Source organism: Phocoena phocoena, chromosome 4 (genome assembly GCF_963924675.1).
Source record: "Phocoena phocoena chromosome 4, mPhoPho1.1, whole genome shotgun sequence".
Lineage (NCBI taxonomy): Eukaryota > Metazoa > Chordata > Mammalia > Artiodactyla > Phocoenidae > Phocoena > Phocoena phocoena.
In genome coordinates this window covers 85015618-85028093 of record NC_089222.1, presented here as the reverse complement: position 1 = coordinate 85028093, position 12476 = coordinate 85015618, and the positions used below count along the sequence as shown (strand labels likewise).

The window sequence follows — 12476 nt, the reverse complement described above, 5'->3', positions numbered from 1 at the left end:
ATGCATGTTGTATTTTCATTTATTTATCTTCCAATCCACTATCATTATCCTTCTACTTGAGGTCAATCCCTCCACTTGTATACTTGATTTTTATACCCTCCTAAAATCTCTGAGACTTTGCTCTATCAATGATCACTTCTCTCTCCTTATCTTCAGTGTCTTCTTTACTGGCTCCTTATTTTTCAGAACATGTAAATCACCTTCATCCTAATGCAAATCCCCTTGACCTGTGCCTCCCTCTAGCAAAATCTCTCCCTTCTTTTCTCACTTCTGTTCATTGATTAGGTAAACAAAAAAATTTAAAGAATTTATTTTTCAATGTGAAAAACACATGTGGGTTTATAAAAAGAAAAATATAGAAAATAAAAAGCAAAAATAACAAGAGCAAAAAAAAATCCCGAAACCAAAACAATAACAACAAAAAACACCTGTTGTCAAACACAGGCATTTCTTTACAGGTGTAATGTATAGTCACTATAACTAAAATGGACCCTTTACCTAAAGTTTCAATTCTAGTTTTTCGACCTAATAAACCTATATGTCATTTCTCCCCAAAAGGCTCATAAATGTAGTGCAACCCCTATTAGAAGTCCAATGAAATTGAAAGTTGGGCAGGAGGTGTAGGGGGGTGGGGGGCAGGGACCATGATTAAGTTATTCTAAAGTTCTTACGGAAGAAATTACTGGATGAAAATAGTCAATAATTTTATAAAATGAAAAAATAATAAAAGGGGACTCTCATTAACAGGTTTAAACTGTAATTGTAAAAGCCACAACTGTTAAAATAGCATAGTCCAAGTAAAGAATACAGAAACTGAAAGAACTGAAGAGAAAAAATAGAAAGGCTGGAAATGGAATAGAAAGGCATGAAACAAACCCATTTGTAAATTAAGTATTTAGCATATGATAAATAATGCATTTCAAATCAACGGGGAAAACATAGATTTTTCAATTGATGGTGCTGGGACAACTGGTTAAATATTTAGAACAGAGTAAATTTAGAGCCTATCTCACACTGTATATCAAAATAAAATTCCAGATGGTTTAAAGAGTTATATGTAAACAATGAAACCATAAAAGAACTAGAAGCAAATATACGAGGATTTTTAATCTAAGTGGGAGAGGTCTTTCTAAGCATAAGAGCGAAGGCAGAAGCCATTAGGAAAATATAGCAGGTTTTTAAAAAAATAGTAGATTTGAACGTATAAAAAATGAAAAGTTCAATATAGCAAAAACAAACAACATTAAAAGTCAAATAATAGCTCTTTGCCGCATCTACTGCGAGAATGAAGACCATTCTCAGCAATCAGACTGTCGACGTTCCAGAAAATGGTACGAGACTTTGTGCTTGCATTTTTCTTACATCTTTACTACACGCTCTATACCTTGTTCCGAGACCTCACGAATACGTTCTCTCCTAGTCGACATTACTCTGAAGGGACGCACAGTTATTGTGAAGGGCCCCAGAGGCACCCTGCGGAGGGGCTTTAATCACATAAATGTAGAACTCAGTCTCCTTGGGAAGAAAAAGAAGAGGCTCCGGGTTGACAAATGGTGGGGGAATAGGAAGGAACTGGCCACTGTTAGCACTATCTGTAGTCATGTACAGAACATGATCAAGGGTGTTACACTGGGCTTCCGTTACAAGATGAGGTCTGTGTATGCTCACTTCCCCATCAACGTTGTTATTCAGGAGAATGGTTCTCTTGTTGAAATCCGAAATTTTTTGGGTGAAAAATACATCCGCAGGGTTCGGATGAGGCCAGGTGTTGCTTGTTCAGTATCTCAAGCCCAGAAAGATGAGTTGATTCTTGAAGGAAATGACATTGAACTTGTGTCAAATTCAGCTGCTTTGATTCAGCAAGCCACAACAGTAAAATACAAGGATATCAGAAAATTTTTGGATGGTATCTATGTTTCTGAAAAAGGAACAGTTCAGCAGGCTGATGAATAAGATCTGAGTGATCCAGTTACAGAAACCGCAAGAGGCCAGGCTCATATGTGATATTTTAAAAATGAATAAAAGCTCTTTTGACTTGGAAAAAAAAAGTCAAATAATAAATTCAGAAAAAACTATTTGCAACATGTGACAGAATACCATGTAGCAATATTTTTAAAGTCCTGTGAAAATAATTTAAAATCTTGGAAAAAATGATCAGTGTATGCTATTAAATGAAGAAAATGTTACAAAACAGTATATATGTTATGATCCCAACTTTGTAACATATATGTTTGTTTGGGTATAATGGCTTCCCACACACACCATGTTTATAATCTCCATGCTTTTACTAACGCAGTTCCCTCTGACCCAAGAGATATTCCCTCCCTCATCTAGTCATCTCCTATTCATTTTTCAAGGATCATTTCCTATATCTCTACAGACACCAAGAAGTTTTCCCTGAATTTCCAGGCTGCAATAGGTGCCTTCCTTTGTTTACCAGTAGCATACTGTTGCATACCATCAAGTTATTATTACATAATATTAATATCTGTGTGTGCATATATCATTCCACTCCTATGAGTGAAGTTCCTCAAGAGAAAGGACTATATTTACTTCTCTCTTATTCCCAGTGTCTATCACTATAACTAACATGTACCACACATTCGAAAAACATGATTTTGAAATATTGCTGAAATCTCTTTTAATCAGGATTATTCAAATATAGAGCTAATGTCAATTGGGAGTCAAACAGTATAAGAAGGATCAAACAGTATAAAAAGGCTGAAAGAAAAAAAAAAAACTTATCTACTTAATGAGAGTTTATTCTGTCCTTCTTGCCAAGACAGACCAGAAGCTTCCTTCAGTATAGAACTCAGTGATTCACCCTAGAGCACCTTCAGTACATATTGATCTTTTAAAAAGTCTAAAGACATACACCACTTACAGACTGTGTCCCACAATTTATCACTTAAAGTTTATTGTTATTTAATTATTTCTCATTTGTGAATACTTTCTCTCTCATCAGATGTTGACCTCTATTACAGGAAGAGACCATGCCCTATTCTAATTAGGTATCTTATTATGTATTTGGCTAAATAGCTTAGTATTTGAATAAACTTTCAATATATACTTATTTTATTTATAGCTTTGAATAATTTTCTATGTTTTTATATACATCTCTTCCTTATTCTCTAGGACAGGGCAAGTCAACTCCAATTTCCTTCCTTCCCCATCACCATCCAAAATGGGAGATATATACTGAGTAACACAGAAATACTCGCACTTGCTGAGTAAAACTGCTATTATCTCATCAGAAGAACAGCTTCATCTGTGTTAACCTAGCTGCGCTAGGCCATGAATCTTTCTAAATTTTCATGAATTAGTGAAGGTAATATTGCCTCATTTTTCTAATAAGAGGATATTTAAATGACCTCATCTCTATTCAATAATAGGTCTTCTTGAGCTAAATCACGAGAGGAGGTACTAGTAAGAATTTTTTTGTTAGTCAAAACATTTTTCTACATATAGCCTAGTATACGCAATGTCCCAAAACATACAGTACTATTTACTGCTAATGCAAATTTACTGCAACATTGCTTGTTATATTCTAAAGTTTTCCAATAAGCTATTGACTTCCTATAGGTTAGAAATAAAATCATTATATTTAAATTATTAAATGCCAAGGAAGAAAGTAATCTTTTTCTCCTTCTTATGTCTTTGTTTTACAAAACTATTGTCTTACGGGACATGAAAACAACTAAAAACAAAAAATTATATGGTGTAGTTAATTGAAAAAATGCTTTTGCTGCACACAGAAATTGACACTAAGTGCTGTATTAGCAGGAAATCAGTGATTTTCAATTGACATTGCACAGGAAATCGTTTAGTGTCAATTGATATTAAATGGGCAAAATTGTACTGAATTAGTACAAAATGATTTGGTAGAAAGAAATGTGCTTCCATTAGGTGATTTGATATTAAGTGGGCTCAAATGTAATAAGTTTTAGAGGTCACTAGTCAACAAAAATTAGGGCATAGTATCCAACCCTGAATACATCAGACTGGTTGCTTTTAACATATTTATCAAAAGATAAGTTAGTGTCATACTATCAAGACAAAATTGTCTCCCTTTGAGCTTTCAAGAGAAGTGGGAAAATTCAATTGTTTTAAATGAGTTAAATTAACTAGTGGTAAGAATCATGACTTTTGGGCCTATTTGGTGGTCCTAATCCTTTTAAATATATATTTTATAGAATTTTTCATGTGAAATAAAAGGCAAAATAATAGCATGTTTTATGTAATAAGGTCCAGATTGAGTTCTTTCTATAAAACTGCTTTGACAGTAAGCACACAATAAATTATTGGTTGAATGAGTGATATGATTGGATATTATGAAGAAATCACTTTATAGGTCTTTAAAGAAACCTGTGATTTTTTTAAACCTGAGTAATGGGGAAAGGAAAGTATGTAGATGCAGGAGATATGGGGAGGGGGGAAGAGACAGAAGAGATAAGTTATATAGTAGCTACAAAAAAGAACAAGTTGCTGGGCTTCTCTGGTGGCGCAGTAGTTGAGAGTCTGCCTGCTGATGCAGGGGACACGGGTTCGTGCCCCGGTCTGGGAAGATCCCACATGCCGCGGAGCGGCTGGGCCCGTGATGGCCCCTGAGCCTGCGCGTCCGAAGCCTGTGCTCCACAATGGGAGACGCCACGACAGTGAGAGGCCCACGTACCGCAAAAACAAAACAAAACAAAAAAGAACAAGTTGCATAAATATTTTAGAATATTTGCTGGGGATAGAAGTGCAGATGTTTGATGTATAAAAATCACATGTTATTCATCATACAAAAACAATTATGGGGTAAAAGACAAATACACAATATTCCTGAATAGCCAAAACAATCCTGAAAAAGAAGAATGAAGCTGGAGGACTCATATCTCCTGATTTCAAAACTTACTAAAAAGTTATAGTATTCAAAACAGTGTGGTAGAACATAAAGAAAGACATAGAACCATAAAATAGACTAGAGTCCAGAAATAAATCCTCACATATTATGGTCACATGATTTTCATTAAGAGTGCCAAGACCATTCAATAGGAAAGACAGTCTTCAACAAATGGTGCTAGGAAAACTGGATATCCCTATACAAAAGAATGAAATTGGACCCTTACCTAACACCATATACAAAAATTACTCAAAATGGATCCATGACCTAAATGCAAGACCTAAAACTATAAAACATTAGAAGAAAACATAGCGTAAAAGCTTGACAACACTGAATTTAGCAATGGTTTCTTGGATATGACACCAAAGGCACAGGCAACAAAAGAAAAAGTAGACAAATTGGACTTAATAATTTTTTTTTAATCTGTGCATCAAAAGACACTATCAACAGTGTAAAAAAGGAACATATAGGAGTAAACATTTGCAAATCATATATCTGATAAGTGATTGATATCAACAATACACAAAGTACATCTAAAACGCAACAACAACATATAAACAAACACCCTGATTCAAAAATAGGCAAAACACTTGAATAGACATTTCTCAAAAGAAGATATACAAATAGCCAATTAACCTATGAAAAGATGCTCAACATCACTAATTATTAGGGAAATACAAATCAAAACTACTATGAGATACTACCCGGTACTCATTAGGATGACTACTATCAAAACAAACAAAACAAAACAAAACCCTCCAGAAAATAACAAGTGTTGACAGGATGTGGAGAATGTAGAACACTTGTACACAATTGGTGGGAATGTAAAATGTTACAGCCACTGTGGAAAACCACATGGCAGTTCCTCCAAAAGTTAAAAACAGAATTACCATATGATCCAGCAATTCCATTTCTGGGTACATACTAAAAACAACTGAAAGCCAGGTCTCAAAGAGGTATTTGTACACCCATGTTCATAATAGCATTATTCACAATAGCTAAAACATAGGCGAAACCCAAGTGTCCATGGATGGATGAATGAATAAGCAAAATGTAATATACACGGGGCTTCCCTGGTGGTGCAGTGGTTGAGAGTCCGCCTGCCGATGCAGGAGACACGGGTTCGTGCCCCTGTCCGGGAAGATCCCACATGCCGCAGAGCGGCTGGGCCCGTGAGCCATGGCCGCTAAGCCTGCGCGTCCGGAGCCTGTGCTCCACAATGGGAGAGGCCACAACAGTGAGAGGCCCGCGTACCGCAAAAAAAAAAAAAAAAATGTTATATACACATACAGTGCAATATTAGCCTTAAAAAGGAGGGAAATTCTCACATATGCTACAACATGGGTGAACCTTGAGGATATTATGCTAGGTGAAATAAGCCAAGCAAAAAAAGACAAATACAAATGATTCCACTTATTTGAGGTGCTTAGAGAAGTCAAAATCAGAGTCAGAAAGTAGAATGATGGTTTCCAGGGGATGGGGGGAGACAGGAGAATACGGAGTTTTTATTTAATGTGTATAGTTTCAATTTTTCAAAATCAAAAAAGTTCTTGAGATGAGTGGTGGTGACGGTTGCACAGCAATATAAGTCCCAGTTAAAAATGGTTGTAGATGGTAAATATTATATTATGTTTATTTTACCACAATAAAAATAAAAGTGGTGGGAGAGCTTTGTAACTTTTTACTTGCCCTTGACCCTCCAAAAAAGAACAAACAAAAAATTAATGAGGAAATCACCCTGCTAGGCATTGGGCTGAAGAAATAGTATGACTTTCTTTTTCTACTTTGGCCAAGAGAATGAAAAAATAATCCTTTGAAAGAACTCTAATCCCTCAAAGAACTTACCATGAAGGTACAAAAAGTAAACCAAGAACATTCCCTAAGATTAGCAGGAAGCAATCCAAAATAAAACTCAGTTTCATCCCTGAAGGAATGAAATTAGTTTTACAGTGAAGCAAGAGCTACATTCAGGACCACCTCTCAGAGAGAGGGAAGTTACTAATTCAAATGGGTGATACGGAGAAAACTGATAGGATAATGATAATAAGTTATGATAATTATTATTTACTGAGCTCTTACTAATGACAAGCACAATATTCAGCATTCTTCATAAAATATCACAATTCTTTCCTTAACAATCTGATGAGATCCACCTAGTTTAGAAACAAAGACCATGAGATTAAGAAAACTGACCAGTCACAAACACAGAGTAGTGTAGTTGTTAAACCTACATCTATCCAAAGTCATGAATTTTAACTAAGTAAGTAGGACTTTCAAAACTTAGATATAGTTGGTAGTTTAAAACAAAAATCCTCTTACAAAATACCTGAATCTAAACTATTCTAAAAAACAATTGGAGCTGAGACACATAAGAGCTAGCAGGCTTTGAGTAGAAGTATGAATATACTGGATGACTTAATCTGCGGTGGGAAGGGGTTTTAAGCAGTGATTGACAGGAGATTAGTATAAAAAACACATAACTGAACCTAGATATGGCTATTCCTTTAAATTTTGCTTTGAGTGCTATTTTTTAAATAAAAATAACCACTAGAAACATTTATTCTTTATTATTTTAATGTACAGAATTTCATTTTAATTTCTAAACAGTGCAAATGAGTTGAAAATTTTGATTAAATAATTAACTCAGTTATCCTAACCATAGAAAATTTAGCCATATTCTAACAGTGAAGTTTCACACAGGTGCCACTACCATCTACGTAGTCACACATGACTAAGCTATAGTCAAATGTATAAAAAAGAAATAAGCAGCTTTTCAGGATTAAACTTCCAATCTAAAGCCTACATATGATGATAAATGTCACAGTTTCAAAGACCTACAAGGAAAATCTATATAAGTTTGAAGGGAGGTTAACCAATACACATTAATCCAAAATGCATTTGTGAAGAGAGGAAAGCAAGCACTCACAAACCAATCTTCAATGACAAAGCTTGTTCCTTGAGTACGTAATAACACCATAAAACACTAAAAGAGCACAAGAAGAACTACAACACAAGAAGAACACTGACTTGGCCTTATAGGGTTTAAAATCTAAACAGAAAGTTAAAAATTACAAACAGATAGATGAAACACAACCAGTCACATCAGTAAATATACTGCACATACTTAGTAAATTCCTAAGTATTCAAGAAAGTAAGAAGTGAAAATAACATGCATTACTTGTTTACTGGACTAAACTCATGCCAGGGAAGTTTTCTTAAGATATTTTTTGCTATATCAATCATATTTTTCGTTGAATTTTTATTATAAAATTAAAGGTATATTTTCCTGAAACAAGTTTATCTCTAAATATAAAGAATGTATCCAAACTTAGAGAAGTCACAAATTCCATAAAAAATATATGCTTTTATAAATTAACATTGTTGTGCTATATTCAATGGAAATGCTAAAAACACTGAAATTTAAATTATACTGTAGTTCTAAAAACTACTAAATACTTTGCTTAATATGTCTGCAATATGAAAGTGGCAAAATCTAAAAATTTAGCATTTTAGCATAATATTTTCAATAGTTTTTAGCCAGTGCATGGTGTCTATATTTAATTCACACAATTTTTGCCCTTTTGTTTAATTTTTTCTCCTTCTTTACTGATGATTACTTGGCTCCTTCTCTAACATTATTATTAGATAATATCTCAGTGAACTGTTACTGTATCCTTAGATAGAAAGAGATAGTATCTCCAGTAAGGTCAATGAGTCAACTGTGTGACACGAACATTTTTAAAAAATCAGATTAAATCTTAAACAGTGCTAACGGAATAACAGTATCTAGAATGAGAGCGATAACATTCCCACTCTCGTCAACAATGATCAGATGACATGATCAATGTTGTGATACAGAGTGACCCAGAACTACTATAATATTCAAAGAAAGGGGACAAAAATGGTGCAAGACTAGAATCCTAACAGACAAGAGATAGTTGAAAGAATCAAGGGAATTGCATGTTACTACTTATGGGATTGGGGAAATAACTAGAATAAGAAAGGTTTCAAATATTTGAAAACTTCATATTAGATTTACTCTGCATGGCCTCAAGGGATATACTAAAATAATGGGTTGAGAATACTAGATATAGATTTCAACTCAAAGTAAATAAGAACTTCTTAACATAAGAATTGCTCACACACAATATGATATCTCACCTGAGATATTAATGAGAATATGGAAACTGGAGGTGTCTGTTCACAATGTGGGGAGTTGGACTAGATTACCCTTAACAGCAATTTTACCATATGATTCTATGATTCTTCTCAAAGCAAAGAACTGAAATATTTAATCTTGCTGAGCCATGGATGTTTTTCTCATGGTGCCTGAAATCTGCAGCTATCAATTTACTATTGTCTGATTTTTATTAGCAAAATATTAAAAAGTTGTTCTTTTCCCATTTAATAAGTAGTCTGTGCAATGGTGATTGCTTTTCAAAAGCTGTTGTTGATTTTTTTATTTCTAAACATTTTTTTATAGGAGTATAGTTGCTTTACAATGTTGTGTTAGTTTCTACTGTACAGCAAAGTGAATCAGCCATATGTATACAAATATTCCCTCTTTTTTGGATTTCCTTCTCATTTAGGTCACCACAGAGAACTGAGTAGAGTTCCCTGTGCTATACAGTAGGTTTTCATTAGTTATCTATTTTATACATAGTATCAATAGTGTATATATGTCAATCCCAATCTCCCAATTTATCCCACCTCTCCCTCTTTCTCCCTTGGTATCCATACGTTGGTTCTCTACATCTGCGTCTCTATTTCTGTTTTGTAAATAAGATCATCTATACCAATTTTTTTCAGATTCCACATATATGCGTTAACATACAATATTTGTTTTTCTCTTTCTGACTTACTTCACTCTGTATGACAGTCTCTAGGTCCATCCACGTCTTCGATGATTTTTTACTTCAAGTAGTGTGGCCTGACAAAGTGCGAAATGACTCCCTGACTGAATCATTCATTCAGCAACTATTTATTCAGAGCCTGATATGTGCCAGAGACTGCAAGGTGGCAGACAAAAAGAGAGAACAAGATAGAGCCTCTGCTTACAATCTGATGGAATAAGTAGACACACACACAAATTGTCATTTTATAGAGTAGTGGGTCTTATTCTAGAAGCATGTGCTCTGAGAGCATACTGAAATGATGTTTAACCTTCCCTGGAGAATCAGGCAAGACTTCACAGAGGAATTGATATTTGAGCTGGACTTTTTAAAAATTACTAGAATTTCACTAGGTAATAAGAGAATAGAATGACATTTTAGGCAGAGGAAGCATCATGTTCTCTGAGGAATGGAAGTACATGATGTGTTTAGGAGAAATGGCAAAAAATTTGGTAAAGCTAAGTGTAAGACATGTAGTGAGGAGATAATGAAAATAAGATTGATGAAGTAGTTTGTGGTTAAATACCTGAGGACAATATAAGGATTTGTGTTTACCTTGAGCACAAAAAGAAGATGCTTCCAGGTAGAAGGGTGTCATGATCAGATTTGCATTTAAAAAAATTTATGAGTGACAGTGTAAGAAATTCGTTTCTTTCATATATATTTTTTTCTTTGAAACATATTTCAGGGGGAGTTGAATTCTCCAAATACTGGCATTAGCAAGGGTAAGTTAATAGGCACCAGATGGCAGAATCGAGTGCCCAATTATTTATAATATCAGTTATTATTTCTGAGCCTCTATTTTTGACTTAAATAATTCCTTAGTCAAAAGTTCCATTAAAAGAATGAATCTTGGGCTTCCCTGGTGGCACAGTGGTTGAGAGCCCGCCTGCCGATGCAGGGGACACGGGTTCTTGCCCTGGTCCGGGAAGATCCCACATGCCGCGGAGCGGCTGGGCCCGTGAGCCATGGCCGCTGAGCCTGCGCGTCTGAAGCCTGTGCTCCGCAACCGGAGAGGCCACAGTGGTGAGAGGCCCGCGTACCGCACAAAAAAAAAAAAAAAAAAAAAAGAATGATTCTTATTTGGACTGACTGGTATGAAGTATATTACTGTAAAGGGAATAAGCACTTTTAAAGAGTTAAAGCCCATGCTGACACATAAAGGGGAAAAGGCATTTAACTCAAGGAGGATAAAGATATCTAGATCAAATTAAAAGTACAACCTTGAGTTCATTGGGCTTTTAAATTTCTCTTGCAGAAGTTGTCATTTATTTTGAAATAATAATAAATACATGTGTACACCCCCTAAAATTTGTAAACCATTTTGTATTCATCATGTCTCCTCTCTCTCTTGTTACCCATCATGACTATATCAACAAACATTACTATTCTCATTTTAGCAGGAATGAAACAGGCTCATATAAATTAGATTACATGCTCAGTTTATGTTACAGTTAATAAATGATAGTGTCAAAGCCAAACCTCTAGTTTCTGATTATAAGTCCAGTCCTTGGTTCACTTTGTCATGTTTCACAACTGAAAACAGTTGCAGAACTAGGACAAAGTTAAGATAAGGAGATGACAGAACCAAATGACGCTACGCAATTCTATGGAAAACAGAGAAAAAGAGAATGCAAATAGTATACATTGGATTGCACCCTTTTCTGAGAATTATTTTGGAAGAATTTTCATGCCAAAGAAAATGATGACCAATATTTAAGTCCACCAGGAAATTTACATTGAAGAAATTCTTTACATTTTTTTTGGTTGGAGTTGATAATTTATTGATGACATGATTGACAAGTCACACAGAAATGATTTGTAACTTAGGTCCTAAAAAATTTCAAGTGGCTATATACTCCTTATGGAGAAATCAGTTCTGCCTGCCCTACATCAACATACCTTTAAAAATAGGCACAAAAATTTGAATACTTAATAGTGAAATCGTATATTTAGTAGTACAGAAGGGCTTCCTCTATTTTCTAAGGGACTATCTATAATAACTCATCCTAGATTATGACAATAAAAAGTTTTTCTTTTCTCAGAGAGTTTATTCTATAAGTGAGAGGTAACTTTTTTTGCAAATTTGAAAAATGTTCATGAGATCTACATCAAGAAGCTACATATTTCTCATACTTTATCATCATACTACATTTCTGCAACCAAACTAAAAAGAAAGTTATGCAAACAATAGGGACTAATACCTTTGATCATAAGTGTTGTAATCCAAAGTTAGATCTAACTTTTTTTTTTTTTTTTTTTTGCGGTACGTGGGCCTCTCACTGTTGTGGCCTCTCCCATCACGGAGCACAGGCTCCGGACGCGCAGGCTCAGCGGCCATGGCTCACGGGCCCAGCCGCTCCACGGCATGCGGGATCTTCCCGGACCGGGTCACGAACCCGTGTCCCCTGCATTGGCAGGCGGACTCAGCCACTGCGCCACTGGGGAAGCCCCAGATCTAACTTTTTGATTTAACACAAAGGGAGAAAATAATTACCTAAAGATATGCCATTTGAAAATTTTTCAGTAACTTCTATCTCTAGAAATTCTGATTTTTCCAGATTTTCGCTACATCTTTCTAGAAATATACATCCATTTCCTTGCTTTACCCTGGAGATATTGTTTTTACTCATAAAGTCTCATGTTGACAATACTTCAAATCTTGACTTATAATTTATATGATACCAGAATGAGTCAGC

At 35.0% G+C, this 12476-nt stretch overlaps 2 protein-coding genes across 7 annotated transcripts in view; one reads left to right on the top strand and one right to left on the bottom strand.

Annotated features, from left to right (window-relative positions):
• ZBTB20 (zinc finger and BTB domain containing 20) overlaps nucleotides 1–12476 on the bottom strand; it is a 798335-nt gene that overhangs the window by 669309 nt on the left and 116550 nt on the right. The gene's annotated exons all lie outside the window — the stretch shown is intronic.
• On the top strand, nucleotides 1268–2041 carry LOC136122383 (large ribosomal subunit protein uL6-like). The gene is made up of 2 exons (XM_065876378.1): nucleotides 1268–1331; nucleotides 1421–2041. Exons 1-2 carry the CDS (start codon nucleotides 1286–1288, stop codon nucleotides 1951–1953), a joined length of 579 nt encoding a protein of 192 aa, XP_065732450.1. The 5' UTR covers nucleotides 1268–1285; the 3' UTR covers nucleotides 1954–2041.

Bases quoted from the DNA above. Each gene is read 5' to 3' on its own strand.
- LOC136122383 (XM_065876378.1), top strand. From the start codon at position 1,286: ATGAAGACCATTCTCAGCAATCAGACTGTCGACGTTCCAGAAAATG. The intron at 1,332-1,420 runs GTACGAGACTTT...GTTCTCTCCTAG, and splicing joins TGTCGACGTTCCAGAAAATG to TCGACATTACTCTGAAGGGA.